The sequence below is a fragment of the Cataglyphis hispanica genome, chromosome 19 (genome assembly GCF_021464435.1).
Source record: "Cataglyphis hispanica isolate Lineage 1 chromosome 19, ULB_Chis1_1.0, whole genome shotgun sequence".
NCBI classification, from domain to species: domain Eukaryota; kingdom Metazoa; phylum Arthropoda; class Insecta; order Hymenoptera; family Formicidae; genus Cataglyphis; species Cataglyphis hispanica.
Window position 1 is genome coordinate 5,021,554 of NC_065972.1, and position 16,727 is coordinate 5,038,280.

At 30.2% G+C, this 16,727-nt stretch overlaps 2 protein-coding genes across 2 annotated transcripts; one reads left to right on the forward strand and one right to left on the reverse strand.

Annotated features, from left to right (window-relative positions):
• Positions 1-1,591: 1,591 nt before the first annotated feature.
• On the reverse strand, positions 1,592-8,361 carry LOC126856671 (UPF0047 protein YjbQ). The gene is made up of 4 exons (XM_050605403.1): positions 8,159-8,361; positions 7,560-7,721; positions 7,237-7,373; positions 1,592-6,280 (listed from the first exon to the last, which is right to left on the reverse strand). Exons 2-4 carry the CDS (start codon positions 7,717-7,719, stop codon positions 6,065-6,067), a joined length of 513 nt encoding a protein of 170 aa, XP_050461360.1. The 5' UTR covers positions 7,720-7,721; positions 8,159-8,361; the 3' UTR covers positions 1,592-6,064.
• Positions 8,362-11,404: 3,043 nt separating this feature from the next.
• Positions 11,405-16,706, forward strand: LOC126856641 (ubiquitin carboxyl-terminal hydrolase 22). Its single transcript, XM_050605342.1, has 8 exons — positions 11,405-11,558; positions 11,772-12,136; positions 13,770-13,902; positions 14,028-14,243; positions 14,438-14,852; positions 14,982-15,413; positions 15,530-15,679; positions 15,831-16,706. The coding sequence occupies exons 2-8, from the start codon at positions 12,017-12,019 to the stop codon at positions 15,886-15,888; spliced, it is 1,524 nt and encodes a 507-aa protein (XP_050461299.1). The 5' UTR covers positions 11,405-11,558; positions 11,772-12,016; the 3' UTR covers positions 15,889-16,706.
• Positions 16,707-16,727: the final 21 nt, after the last annotated feature.

Below are 16,727 nucleotides of genomic sequence, written 5' to 3' on the forward strand. Positions count from 1 at the left end.
GGAAGAGCCAGACGTGCCCGACGCCAATTCAAGCGGCGATTTTTCTATGAGTAGTTCTCAATGAAAAAGAAATTGTGTTAGGTTTTAGAGTATGTTTCTGACGCGTTTGTCTGAAAATTAATGTAAACAATTTATTTTAAATTAAAAAAGTAGAACTTAATCGCTTTGCGATGTGCAATAATCAAAGCGATGGCGTGGCTTAGCGGATAGTGCTTAAGTTTTAGTATAAGTTTTAAGTGTAAGTGCGGGATCGCTGGTTATAGAATCTCTATGTAATTTTTTTTTACTTTTTGTATAATTTTTTGTTCTCTTTCTAACAGTTTTTTAGCATTAAATAAATAAATATTACGTGGGTTTTTCTAAATAACAAATAATTTTTAATTATTTGTTTCATATTTTTTGAAGAAAATTTGTGCAATGTTATCAAAATGTTTTTTATGGAAAGGATAAGAGAATGAACAATATTTAATTCAAGAAATATGTTAATTAAAATATAATAATAATTAATAATAATAATTATATAAACAACAAATTTACAATTAAAAAAATTTTTTTCTCTTACAAATAATTTTATTATTTTTCTCTTTGGCAATATTTTATAATTAATATTAATATTAAAAAAAAGAAATTTTTAATTGTAAATTTGTTTATGTAATTATTATTATTTTATTATTTATAATTATTATTTTGTTTTGATTAATATATTTTTTTAATTATACTTTGTTCGTTTACTTTTTCCTTACTGTTTTTTTCATTTTTTTGTAAAAAACATGTTGATATCATTGCATGAATTTTCATCGAAAAATATGAAATAAAATGTTAAAAATTAAATGTTATTATAAAAAATTTGCATAATATTTATTTATTTAATGCAAAATGCTGCTAGAAAAAGAAAGAAAATTACACAAAACTTTAAAAAAAAAATTACATACAAGGAGTCTAACTAGCGATCCCGCATTTATAGTACTTGATCGCTATCGGCTACCGCTTCGATTATTGCACATCGCGAAGCGGTTAAGTTCTACATTTTTTAATTTAAAATTTTTTACATTAATTTTCAGACAAACGAGTGAGAAGCGTGCTCTATAACTTAAACACAATTTCTTTCTTATTGAGAACTACTCATAGAAAAATCGCCGCTTCAATCGGCGTCAGACACGTCTGGCCCTCCCCTTGTAAGATACACATATATATTCAGGGTTGGAAGTAACGCGTTACTTACCCGTTAGTAACCGTTACAGACAAAAATAAGTAACGATCGTTACGAAAAAAAGTAACTGTAACGGTAACGACGTTACATTTTTACAGTAACGGTAATGAATTAGTCGTTGCTTTTATCGTTACTTTTTGGTTTTCTATTATCTTATATTTATTCAATAAATTGCGCGCTGATCACGCGTATTATTCTAGATTGGATAAAATTATTTCGATATAAAAGAGCTGAGCTATAAAAGCATAGAGCTTATATTAATGGAGAAGCCATGGCGCAAGGAGGATCGACAAAAAGAGATATATTTTTCTGTCCTAACTGTGACCATAGAAAATAACGAATCGTTACTTTCGGTAACGGTAACGCGTTACCTTTTACAAAAAATAACGGTAACCGTAACGCGTTACTTTTATAGAATAACGTTCCCAACCCTGAATAGTATTTATAATATATTTTAAACGCGAAATTTATTTTGCTTACTATTTGTTTAAAATATGAAAGCAAAATTATCAGAGATTTTTTTTAAATTCCTGAGGTCTAATAAAATTGCTTGAGAATTCCCTGATTTTTTCTAGGTATAAGAGAAATCTCTGAGAATTTAAAGTTTTCCAAAGTTATTCCAAAGATTTCAAAAATTATTTTTTTGAAAAAATTGCCACTTTGAACGTCTGAAAGATTGAAAGAATCAAAAGATTTATGCAAATTACAAATTTGAAAATTACAATCTTTGAAGAGAGAGAGAGAGAGAGAGAGAGAGAGAGAGAGAGAGAGAGAGAGAGAGAGAGAAACTGGAGTTCCATAGACGCGCTATATAAGTATATAGCACCTTTTAAGATTTCGCCTAACGCATCTTTGTTTTGAGTTCAGCAAACCGTTATTATTTACAATATGCATGTGTGTACAGATTAAAATGCTAATCGCCTCATTTTAAACCACAAACTGTATGTGGCACATGACTGGCTGTCGAACCTAAAGTTGCATTTATGAGGACACGTTAGATACCGTAGAAAAAAAAGATATCACGAAAAGATATCATTTTGTGCATATGAATTTTTCCTTGTATCTTCCATGCCCTCGTTTTATGTATTCGAAGGGACAACATATATGACCTCGACAGTGTACCTTACATCACATTATATTACATTATATTTTGAGCTCCGATAATGTCTTTTCAAGCTATGTGAACTGTAGATAGAGACATACTTTAAAGCACAGATCCATTTAATCACATAATGGACGACGCGTTTTTCTTTCTTTTTGCATGTCTATATATATATATTAAGAATTAATGACTAAACGACAACACTTGTCTTGCCTGTCTCTTCGTTTCGATGACACGCTGCAACAAGTTCATAGTAAGCATCGAATAACATTATGTAAGTAGCTCTGTTCATCCCAAAGATTTGTTCGACATTTTCTTGCGCCAATGATCTTTGGAATAGAAAAGAAAATGCAGATATTTTTATATTTGCATCCAAAAATTCAAAGTTCTGTTAACTAAAAATGACTAGAATTTTCCACATTTCCAAAAAGTTAAAAGTGCAAAGAAAACTTTCTCCTGGAAGTGACACCATTTGATCGCCATGATGAATCAACAATACATTGCAGTGCTCAATTTTTTAAAATGATGCTTTGATATATTTATGAACTTTAGAATTGATTTTTTAATAAATAAAAGTCAATTGCACCAACAGTTATATTTAACAGTTATATTCCAGCGCTTTTTCCTATAAAATTAAAGAATTCAGTACAATAAGCTGTAAGTGATTAACTTACTTTCTTCAAAATTTGAGAAAAGTCATTCTTTAATATCATTTTTTTCAGTAAATAAGAAATTCTGATAAGTAAGAATAAAATATATAAAATCTAATTTAGTTTCTTCAAAATTTGAGGAAAGTATTTCTTAATATAATCTTTAAATTGCTGATTCCTTACTATATCTATATTAAATTATGATATTTGAAGAATAAAATAAATTTTTTCTTTACATTCGTCGAAAAAAATTAGTTTTTTAAAATCTGAATTTAGTTTAATAATATAAATTGCTAAAATATAAAAATAAAAAATTCCTTTCCTGATTATACTATATAATAAATAAATAATATATATTTAATCTATGTATCCAAATTTTTCAATGAAAATAATTTTTATGGCAACAAGATTTAAAAAAAGTTATTTACTACTTATCTATGAATTGAAAGAAAAGAGTTTATTTATTTCTCTCTGACCCTGATATTTGACAGATATATGTTATCAAAAATATGATAAAACTAATTTAATTCAAGATATAATATAAAAATTTATATATACGAGAGTCATTTCATAAATAAATGCACAATATGGTAATGCCATGGATGATAGAATCCTAACTAAATTTTTGGCCACATGAAGTGGCCAATTTTAATGATCGTTGATCTTCACGCATCACAGTATCTGAAGCGTCTGCAGAAGCCATTTCTAGCAAATTCTCGTCAATTCACAATGAACATTAGGGAAGTTTTTAAATCACGTATCGCTTCCTCAGGTTCTCCACTACAATTATCCAAAAATTTCGTTGTAATTGCATTATCCAGTATGCAGCATTATCACATTTTGCATTACTTATGAAATGATTCTCGTAATTTCTCATTTTTAAGATGCCATAATTTAGTAGGCGGAACAAAGAAAGATTAATATTAAGATTAGATTTCTCAATACTTCAGAAAATATATAAGTAAATTGCACACTATATTTTTCAACTGAATTTTAAAACTGCAGATAACAATGGCAAATCATCAATTCAATTTTTTTGTAATTAAAAATTAAATTTTGATATTAAAAAATAGTTTAAAAAATTTGTTTCTTATTATTAGATTAATTATATATATAAATTGAGAATGCTTCAAATTTCTGAATAAGAAGAATATAAAGAATGTCTAATGATTATAAATTAAATGGCATTTTGACAGAACAAAACAATTTAATTTTACATAATTTGTAAAAATTTTAATATTGGATAACAATAGAACATTGAGTTCTTTGACTTAACAGAGCATTATAGTTGCTATAATACAAACATGAAAAAAGTGATTGATGTTGATGCAATTAACTGTTTCAGTATATAATAACATTGCTTCAATTACACAGGATATTACAAAATTTAAGCATAAAAATTTTTAACAGGAAAGTTTGTAGTAAATTCAATAACAAAAGCATATGCCATTTTTTAATTCCATGCTTTTGATTAATACCTTTCTAAATATGATATGATTTAAAATTTCTTTATCTCTATTCATAGTAGTTAGTGCATAATCTTTTATGAAGCATCAATAATGGATTAATGTATACAATCATTAATATCATTATATTACATGACCCAAGGATAGAAAACTCCTCAATTCATGATTGATAAAAAAAATTTTAAGTTAATATATTTAAAAGCTTGCACAGAATAAAAAATTGCACACTTTTATTACTTAGTCTCTCACAAAAGTGTAATATTTTTATGCTCAAATTTTGTGACATTTATATGCTATAATTCACATAGGAAATGTAATCGCGCTATGTGCCCATGATATAACATATCTTATAATTCTAGAAACACGCCCAACGGCAGAGAATTGCTCTTTTTCTTATATACATATACACATTTCTAATGCATAGAAATATTGTTCGCGAACGATTTAGCTCATTTTTAAAGCGACAAGTTAGAAAGTTCGCAAGAAAGTCATAAAATTTCGTACCTTATAGTCTCTTATTCTTGTTATTCTCTTTCTTATTCCTCTTTCTGTTTCTCATTTTAGGACAGCCTAAAGGTAGCAGAGTGTAAAAAAGGATGCAAATTTTTGCATGTGGTTGCTTGTATTCGTTAACTTCATTTATACAAAAGGATTCTCTAAATAAAACTACATAAATTCGGAGTATTGGACGCGTTATCGGAATGCATAGATTCATTCATTCTTTCCTCTGTCTTTTTTTTCTAAATGCTTTCCTTAGAGCGTATCTTTCCCCTCTTCTGCTGTCTTCTTTTTTTAATAGCGAGGTGGAAGAGCGCTGGATACTCGCATTTAATTCGTTTTGTTTATAAAAGACGCGTACAATGCGCGCATACGCAGTGGCAGTTTTTTCATTTTTTTTTTTCTATCTCTTTATATTCCTTTGCGTCTTTTATTATTATTATTATTATTATTATTATTATTATTATTATTATTGTATTACTATTATTATTGAATATCGCAAATGTATATCACGAGAAAGTGTGAGTTTAAGAAACCAGGAAAAAAGAAACATTTTAAATTCTTATAAAAAGATTAATTTCCATGAAAAAATTCCACAAATTTTGAAACTCTTTCAAGCCTTTAAAATCCAATATTTTTGAAACTGAAAAAACTTTTAAGTTAGTTTTTGTGTTTTTGAATATCAGATTTGACCTTTTTTTATCTAATTAATAATGTAACTTTTTAAGCAAAAAGTTTGCTTAAAATTTTGGTTTCCAACTTGCAAATTACATTGATATAAACTCAAAAGTTTATATCGTATCATTTTCAATTTCTTTTTACTAGAGAACTCTTGTAACAGCTCCAAAGACTCAACCTCTTAATGAAAAAAAGAGATATCCTGCAGAATGATGTCAAAAACATGAACAAAACTACTTTAAAACACATATATACGCACAAAAGTGTCATGAACAGTGCGATATCAATTTTTGTCCACGATCCACGTGGATGGATAAATTTGCGAGGTATCCAACTTATTCTTCCTCAATAGATTGTACTTTTATAAGTCGACTAGCGCTTGTAGCGGCTGCTAGCTTGATTCACTCGAGGTGGACACGTACAACTGACGCTTGCCACGCCTTTGAGGATGCGAGTGGTCCTAGCTGCTGGTAGAAGCAATAGGGCTGACTGGGCTGAGAGGGCTACGCGCTGAATCCCTTAGAACACCAGTTAGCGTTATCACGAGCTTGCGACTGCCAGCATGATCGCGGTGTTCGCCTAACCAAATGCCCTGCCATGTGCCTAGCGCCAGTTTACCATCAGTGATTGGGATGCTTAGCGATGAGCCCAAAAAACAAGCCTTTACATGTGCCGGCTATGAAACATTAGAAAAAATTGATATTGTTTTATTGATGCTCTAAATTGTTTTGTGTATTTAATAGGGAAAACTTCAACAAACAATCAAAAAAATTTTTTAAAGATTTCTTTTTTAAATACTTGATATGTGTATTAAAATTAGAAAATGAATAATTTCTTTCTTTTCTTATAAAAATAAGTCTATATTTCTTGAAAACTAATTATAGACATTTATTAACACATCGTGGACCATGTAAACTGAATTTTGTGAAAGGCCACTTCTCATGCATTTTCAGAATATATCTTATCATCATGTAAATGTATTAATTAAAATAATGGCAAGTAAGGCTCAATCTCAAGTTTTTCATCTGTGAGCCCTCTTATCCTGAGTAGTTCAAGAGACACATATTTTTTTTCTTATGGTGATAAAGCAAAATAATCATTACTATTATTATTACTACTATCATTATTGTTACTATCATTATTGTTATATCTTTTCATTGTTTGAACGTCTCACAAAAGTTTAATATAACTTAAAAAATTGAAAAATTTTCTTATATTAAGTTCTGAGAAAGCACTTGATATAAAATATTCACTTAATATCAACAAAATGCTTTCCTAAAAGAATAATTATTTATTTAAATTAATTATTTTATCCCTTATGCACACTATATATAAATGTTTATCTAACAATATCACAGGAAAATATTCAAAAGATGTCAATTTATATCTCTGATTTTTAATGCTTCAAAAATCAAAAATATCATTTCATATATCTGCAATATATTAATATGTTACATAATTAGATTTGATTAGTCCATTAGATCAAAATGCATCAAAATATATATATGCAAAATATTTATATATTATTGAAACTAAATATGGTAAAACAGTTATCCATTATAATATAAAAAAAATGATAAAATAAAAGAATAATACTGTTTTAAAAAGTAGCTTAAAAAATTTTGAATTTACCATATCATCAGGCCCTTCACAGCTATGTCTATATTCCAAGCCTTCAGGAACTATTTTATTAAGCATCATTTCCATATCGTCTCTCACATCTGGATCCCAACTCTCATTTAATGCTAAACTAGCTGAAGTGTGCAGAACTATAGAAAAGAATTAAATGTAGCATTTATTGCTCCTTTAAAGGAAAATACACATACATGTTATACTATGTAGTTATTGAGTTACAATGTCAAATAAATAAACTATCAATTTCTAGCCATCTATAAAAGCACACACAACTACTGTATTCAATCAGATTATTAGTAATAGTATACATTAGTGCTCACTTTGAATATGGCAGAGACCAATGGAAAACTGACAGAGTTCAGGGACCTGCCTGAGGATTTCCTCGGTAACAAGGTGAACGCCCCGATGCTGCGGTCTGAGATTAATCTTGGTCTGGAACCAGCCGGAGCCGATTTGGATACCGCGGTTAGAGGAGGCCATGGCTGCACACAGTTGAACGATGCAAAGGGAGAGAGAGAGAGAGAGAGAGAGAGAGAGAAAGAGAAAAAAGAAGAAACCTAAACGTTTCTCCTAGAAACTGGCTAATCTTTAGCACTCGATGGATTATTCCAAGTAGTCGATGCAGGATGCCATTTTCCTTTTGATGTTTATAGATAATCTATCGCGCCCCAATTTCTCTACCGAACACTCGTCGAGCCGCGAAAGGTTAGGTTAAGTTAGATTAGGTTAGGAGAAAAATAGATAGGTGATACGGTATACGGAGAAAAAAGGGGGACAAAGAAAGAGAGAGAGAAAGAGAGAAAGAGAGAGAGAGGTGACGACGTGACGTACACAAGATGTACATATGCATACAAGGCGTGCACGCATTCGCGTATACGCATGGAATCTGTCACTGCGATATGAGCTGTCACTCACCTACCTATATTTACATGTAGCAGTCGAAGGCGTAGCGACAAACATGCGTTACTAGACTGTAACCTCGTGATAGAATATCACGTGATATATATATATATATATATATATATATTTATTATTGGATAAACTGATAATCAAAAACGGTGGACGGCATACGGCGAGCAATACGACCGTATGTGCCGTACCTGCTGTACACTACTAATGTATAGTGTACACTGTATAACGTATTAGCCTTTGCAAGCAAATATGGCGGCACCGCATAGGGCATTACAGTACCTGCGCATGCACGATATACTGCTGATTGTGAGTTCTATCACCGACCAGAGAGAATTCAAGGGAGAGTGGAACGGATTCATCGGAAGTCCACCATTTATAAGTCATATTTTAGGATGTGGATGGTACTTTAGATCCTAGGAGGTCTCTTATGGCATTTTCGACTGGACGGCTTAATTCAAGGGATCGATCATGTACTTTCACGTGAAATTTTTCACGCATAGCGATTATGTATGTAGCTTACGTGAAAAATGAAATCATTACATATGGTCTCTAGGTTTTATAACTACGGGAGATTATTATTATTAGTACAGCATTGCACACATGACGAACCGCTAAAGATTATAATTTAAAATTTAGAAACAGATAAAAATATGGATAGACTATATCATAAGGTAAAAAAAAATTAAAAATTCCATATTGTATAATATGTTAATTATTATAATGAACGTTAGTGTAAAATCTTTGATAAAAGCTATTTAAACTTTTCTAAGAAAAATTGGTAAAATAAGATAGTAAAAACTAGTTTTAATATATAGAATAACAAAATCAAAAAATCATATAACAGAAATGATATAATAAAACATATAAGGTCATTGGCACTCAGTAAAGAGAAAAAGAAGTGGAAATGTAAAAAAACTGAAAAATATTTAGTTAATAGGATTTATATTATATTACGCGTTAAATATCCACTTATAAAGAAGAAGATAAAAATATAAAACTGTGATTAATAATGAATGTGACAATAAAACAAAAAAAAATGTTATTAAATTATTTAAAACGCAATTAGTGAGGGGTAGAGTAAATAGTACAAAAGTTACCCTTACGAAAAAAAACACTCAAAAGAACACTCAAAAAGACATTCAAAATAATAGTCAATTTGAGCGTTATTTCGAATACTTAACTTTGAGTATAACTCTCAACTCTCTCTCTTTAAGCGTTACATTTAAGTTGAGAATAACACTCAAGTTAACATTTCAAGTTGAGGATAATACTGAATTTGTTTTTTTGTAATATTGCACTGCTTTTTGTAATATTGCAATGTAACAATGCACTAATCTTACAATGTAACATATATATACTTCTACAATGCAATACATTATGGTGCAATTATATTTATAATAATATAGTATATATAGATGTCTTTTATCTTAACATTTATATACATTTTCTAAACTTTTCATTACAATTATTACTGCATATATATACATATTATATGACAAAAACACTTTGACATATTTAAACATAATAAACATTTTAACATTTAAACATAATCTTTCCTTCTGTTCAAGTTCTGGTCATACTTTGTTAAGCCCTTCTCTCGTCCTTTAAGACCTCGATCGTGGATGAAGTAGGCCGGATAAAAGTACACAGATGTATACACAAAGTTCTTTATTATTTCCTTAGTTTTACACAACTTAACACTGAATCGACAATTATATTAGTCGAAATGGAATAGTGAATAGTACGCGAACAATGAACGAATAATACGGAGCGAATACTTGTACGAAATAGTAAGGAATTAGTAATGAATAATGTTAGCTAAGAATAAATGATTCGAATGCTTGAAGCTCTCTTAATTGACTGACCGAACTAACTGTAATGCTATGACTGAATGATCTGAACGCAATGCTCCGAATTGACTGCAATGAACGTAATGCTGAATGATCTGAATGTAATGCCCCGAACTGAATGCCCCGAAGATTCGAAATCGCCGGTTTATATACTGTCGAAACAAAGGGTCTTCGGGCCGTGCGCAGCACACGCGTCGCGCTCTGGAAGGTTCTTAGAATGATTCAGTGGAGGACTTCTGAGAAGAAAGATTTTTAACAACAATTCTTCTGAGAATTGTCGATCGATATGTTTATCTGACTATTGAGTTTCGGCGCTCGTGGTCGTAGCCGTCGCATGTCCGTTCGACTTATCGCTCGCAATATCAGGTTTGAGGGACACTGATATGAGGCCTCTTATGCGCATTCTCTTCTTAAGCTTAGTTAATATTTTATAATATAAAATCCTTAATAATATGGTTAATATTTATGCTTATTAATTTATGGAATCATTTGTTCTATTTATTTCAGTTCTGATAATAAGTTAGCAATTTAAATAAAGTTATGGCATTCTATAGTTTAAAAATATAGATATTTTAGATAACTTATATGTATTATATGCAATGTATATAATTTATGATTCCATAGAATATAAGCCTCTTAAATTTATATTTATGGTCGCTTGATCGATACTACAATAAAGCATATTAATTTTATTAAAATCATTTCTTTATGGAAGCATTCGCGCATTATATAATAACCTGTTTTAATTAATATGATTTTAATTATTTATAAAGTATAATTGTATTGGATATAGTATTGAAAGTTTTATATGTGATGTTTTGGATAAAATAATTATAAATATTCAACAAATTATAGTCAACAAATTATTATTATATACGTTTTATGATTCCATAAAGTACGGCGCGTTTACTCCTCAATTTAAGAGTGAGTAATTATTATATATATTTGTCTGTATGATTAAATATTAAAATCTTATAAGTTAGATATTAGTATCGATATTATCGAGTATGAAATCGCTCGCAAGTTCGTTCTTAAAGTAATCAGCAGGTTAGTTCTAGAAGTCACTGCTGTACAACTAGCTAGTTCTAAATAATGCTTCCTGATTCGTCGATCCAAGGAATTCTTAATTCTTTGCGCCATCGATTATTATTACTAAAAGGATTAAAATATATTCAGGTTTTAGGCTAAATAACCATATGGAACTAAAATAGTAAGCGATTAATGAAATTAGTTAACAATTAAAATAAAAGCAAATGGATTACATAATTATTCTACAGGTATTTTGTAAGGATAAAAGCGGTACTTAATTACTAGCTAAAATATAGTTTTTAAAATTGGCAGGACGTTACACAGGACGTTACACAGTGTATATCGGAACACACCTATACGGAAGAGTTTGTGACGTCATCGACATCTGCTAGCTGTTAGATGACGCCATTGACGCTTCTCCTTGCCGGCGTCGGCAGTCGGCAGTGACCGGCTGGTGTCCGTGATCGGACAGGATCAAAGTTAAAGAACGTAGAAGGACACGTTAAAGAAACGAGAATTGGAGCGATAGTAAGCAACTTATTGTTAGTGTGTATTGCGAGATCGCCATTTCCTCCCTCCCCCCCTCCATCCCTTTGCCTCGCCATTATTCGTTGCGTTTCGATTTCTCTTTCCCTTTCGCCGTGTGTCTCTTGACATGGGCAATTGGACTGATCGCGTTCTCGCATGCGGATGGAAGTAGCAAGTTTAGTCTATCCTTGTGCTCTTTTTCATTTTCCCTAGGCCCACTCTTTTTTCCATGTCAACAATACACGCACTGCTGCCAAGGCCAGCAGTGAGTTACGCCCCTCACGTCGTTGCCGTCGTTATCAAAAAATCATTTTGTACGTATCCGTGCCATCGCGAAACTTGGACGAGGGTTGTCGACGGCATCATCGAGCATCCACAGTCGAGGAGAAAAAAGGGTTGGTGGTGGAAGAGAAGGAGGAGGACGTGTGATCGTGTTAGCGTGCTCCTGCCAGCCTGAGATGAGCGACCATGGTTGCATACATTTGAATAATTTCAAAGCAGCCAAAGGTATCCAGCCGTACAAAGTGATACACTCGTATTTTGTGACTAGTACATCAGCCGAGGCACGTGTCAGAAAGGTATGTGTCTCTTTCTCTCGCGTACGCTGTAGGAAATCGAGATTCTTCATCATTTTAGCACTTCTTCAGTTCTTCATTTCTTCAGTATTTTATGATATTCCTTGCTTGATTTTCATTGCACCTTTTCTGTTTTCTTATGTACTTAAATATCTATAGGTATCTCCTATCTATTGCATTTCAAATTTTTTTTTTGCTTTGCTTAAGTATTTTTAATCTATTGGACATGCACATTCTATTTGATGTTATAAACAATTTAAATCCGATTAATCAGAATAAAGAATCTTTATCTCTTTTATTGTGATTGGTCAATCAAACAATTCAAAATAATTATAATATCAAATACATAAAATTTAGAAATAGAATAATATATAAAAGTATTGTTTTTCAACAAGTTGCACAGACAAGATGTTTAAAAATTTATTGTGTTTATGCAATGGTCATTAAGTATACATATATAACAAATGTTACGATTATTGTTATAAATTGGTTATAAATTTATGGTTTATTTATACTATTATGAGTATAATACACATTATATACATAAGGAAATTGATTAGTCCATTAGCAAATACATAAGAAAATGGATCAACTTTCTTATGCATATGTTTATGCGACTATGCAAATCCATCTGGATAAAGCGGGGAGCACACACTTTTGCATAAGCGCATAACCATAAACATAAAGAAATTGATTGGTCCATAAATGTATGCATAAGAAAATGAACCAATCAATTTCCTTATGCTTATTGTTATGCGCTTATGCAAAAGTGTGTGCTCCCCGCTTAAGCCTTAAAAGTTCAAAGCATTTTTTATATGTTTCTTATTTTGATGAATACGCAGAAACATTATTAACCAGAATTAGACAAAATTTGTGTCAAATAATGAATAAAATTAGCATTATTAATAACAAATATAAATTTAAAATTAAATTTATTTGTTAGTAATGTGTGTATTTTTTTACTTTTATTATATGTATCAAAATTTATTTGAATAAAATTTTATTCTTATTAGAGAGAGAGAGAGAGAGAGAGAGAGAGAGAATATAATTTTAATAAATAAATTAAATTATAATTTATAAGACTTTTGATTTTCAAAAAATTACTTCTTAGGAAAGTTAATTATCAGAATGTTGCATATAAATAAACAATAATATTTTTGTATAAAAAAAATTTTGTCTTCATGAAATAATTATTCAATTGTGAAAAATATTTTTCTATTACCATCTTGTCTTAAACATTTATTTTTATTTGCAACAATAACAAAAGAATCAAAGATGAGAAAGTAAATTATTTTAAAAAGGAGATATATATTTAAAGTTAATTGATTAAAAAATAAATAATGATGTAATATTATATAAAAACATTGAATATTTTTGTTAAAAATGGAACTTTATTAAAAATAAATTTTTAAATTTTATTTTTCTAATTAAGTTTTGTCTAAATTAGTGAGCAGTAACTATTCTACATATTAATCTTATTTTTTATTTACATTTTAAGATTATTAATTTGTATATATATATAGTATATATCATTGTGTGTGCGTGCGTGCATGTGTATGTGTGTGTACGTGCGTGTATGTGTGTATATATATATAGCTAGTAAAATAAAACAAAAAATGAACATTTTATTTTGCAGGCTGTGAGTTGTTTATGTCATATATGTAAAACATACAAGGATCGCCTACATTCTTGTCTTCATTGTATATTCTTTGGCTGCTATATAAAAGGTCATATACAAGAGCATGCAAAAACGAAGAAACATTTTTTAGGTAATGGAATATTTTTTTAATAGAAGCTATTCTATATATCCAAACATTGTTGAGATTAAAGATTTTACAATGTAAATTTTAGTTCTATATTTTATAATTGTTTGTTTTTATTTATATAATTTTAGCCGTTGATCTGTGTTATGGAAATATATTGTGCTTCCAATGCGGCGATTATGTATATGACAGAGAATTGTTAGCAGTGGCAAAGGTGCAATGGAGCGAATCAGCAAAATCCTTAAGCTTCGGAGAGTTTTATCGGGCATGGGAACCCACGCAGATAGAGGCAGAATTACTCAGAAAACACCCGCGTCGAAGACGTGTTGTAGAAAATACCACTATAGGTATTTATTTAAAAAACTTTTAATCTACATATTAAAGTTAATACTAACAGTAACTATATCTGTATTCTAAGTTTTATTTAGTCGCATGTAATATTGTGTTCAGAAATGAGTAACATAATTTGAAAATATTAATCCATTTATTAGTCTTTATATATAAAATAATAGTATAAAAACCCATATTATTTTGGCTATAGGTTTAAGAGGATTGATCAATCTTGGACAAACTTGCTTTATGAACTGTATTGTGCAAGTGCTGATTCATACTCCCTTGTTACGAGATTACTTCCTTGCTGACCGTCATCACTGCCCACAACCAAGTCGCTGTCTGGTTTGCGAGGTATCCCATTTATTCCAGGAATTTTATTCAGGCAACAAGGCTCCACTGACACTTCACAAACTTCTTCATCTGATTTGGACACATGTCAAACATCTGGCGGGTTATGAGCAGCAAGATGCCCATGAATTTTTTATTGCCACACTGGACGTTCTTCATAGACATTGTGAAGCTGCTCCGATATTAGTTAAGGACAACCCCCATCATTGTAATTGCATCATTGATCAGATATTTACTGGAGGCCTTCAAAGCGATGTTGTATGTCAGGTTTGCAAGTATGTGTTAATTGTTTATTTTTAGAGAAAGTGTATCTAGTGTATCTAGTTGATAGGAAAAATATTATATGTATAATGTATTATACATACATATACAAATTTATTTTAAAGCATATTTTTTTGTTTTAGCGGAGTATCTACCACAATAGATCCATTTTGGGACATATCTTTGGATCTAGGTCCGGCTGCTGATAGTTCTGGTTCCGATATATCTGGGCTTCCTACTTCCCTGCTAGATTGTTTGGAGAGATTTACTAGAGCCGAGCATTTAGGTTCTACTGTAAAGATCAAATGTAGCAATTGTGAGACTTATCAGGAAAGCACGAAGCAGCTAACAATGAAACAGCTGCCAATTGTAGCCAGTTTTCATTTAAAACGTTTTGAACACTCCAGCATCCAGGATAAGATATGTAAAAAGGAAAAGATCTCTACATTCATCTCTTTTCCAGAACAATTAGACATGACGCCATTCATGTCGCACAAGCGTAATGGTAACAATAATAGCGCTATGATGGATGGTTTATCGAAGAATGGAGAAAACATGACTTTCAGTGACAATAGGTAATGATAATCCACATGAAATAATTTATAATTTTTCTTTGTTTTCATTTGTTTAGCCGAGTATATTACTCTGAAAAAATGTACTTTAAATTTAAAAATCTAATTGCTAACAATAGGTACTCTCTGTTTGCCGTGATAAATCACAAGGGTTCTTTAGAGACTGGACATTATACTGCTTTCATCAGGCAACAAAGAGATCAATGGTTCAAGTGCGATGATCATTTAATTACAAAAGCTAGGTTGAAGGATGTCTTGACTAGTGAAGGGTAAAATAATAGGCGCTATACTCAAAGAGAATAAAGATAATCTAAATTTATAAGAAAGAGAAAGAATTTCTTTTTTATATTCTTCTCATTATATATAAAAAAATTCTGGTGAAAAAAATTTTGATCATTAATTAAAATTTTTTATTTTCAGATATCTTCTATTTTATCACAAGCAGATTTTGGAGTATGGCCGGAATAATAAAGGATGAAAGAGAGAGAAAAAGAAAGAGAAGATGGATCAAGTTATAAGTAAATAATTTAACAAAAAAGTTAAAAATCGTCACCGAAGTTAGACATCAGTGGCGTTTTACGTTTGCTGGACATAAATTATTATCACCGTTTTTTTATTTCTGCCGGTGCATTTTGTGTTCGATGGATTACGCCGACGGCCCAATCGAAATCTGTGTGTATGTCTTAAACATAATGTAAGTGTAGATATTAAGATTAGCTCAATTTTTTTAAATCAATCAATTACAATTTTTGTAAGTCGCTCATTATTGTACTCTTGACCTGACACTTATATACATGACGCACTGGGGATAAATTTCGAGTGCATCTCTTTCTTAATTTTTGCCCTTCTGTCAATGGAATGTCATTACTGATCTTTGAGATGTTCCAATATACTTGTGATTTTAACAAAAAAACAAGATATTTTTAATTATTCAATATACTTAACAAATTTGTAACATTTTTTATATCTGAGTTTAGTCACTCTTTCCAATTTCCAATATAACAATTGAATAAAATTTCGTATTTGGAAAAGCAAATGGATTCTTTGATATTACAGAAATTAATTATTTATTATTGAATTCAATATTCTATAAAACAACTTAACCTGATATTTTTCCATGCATATAGAACTGTACACTGATATAATGATATAATTTCTTAATCGTTATAGCTATTCCTAGATGACTCAATTTTGTGTACAGACATAATAATATATTACAGTGGGAATATAAAAATATTGTCTATAATTCAAGTCGAATGGACTTCTTGACTTTGTATAATAAAAATCTCTGTTTGACATGCTAGTACGATTTATTTG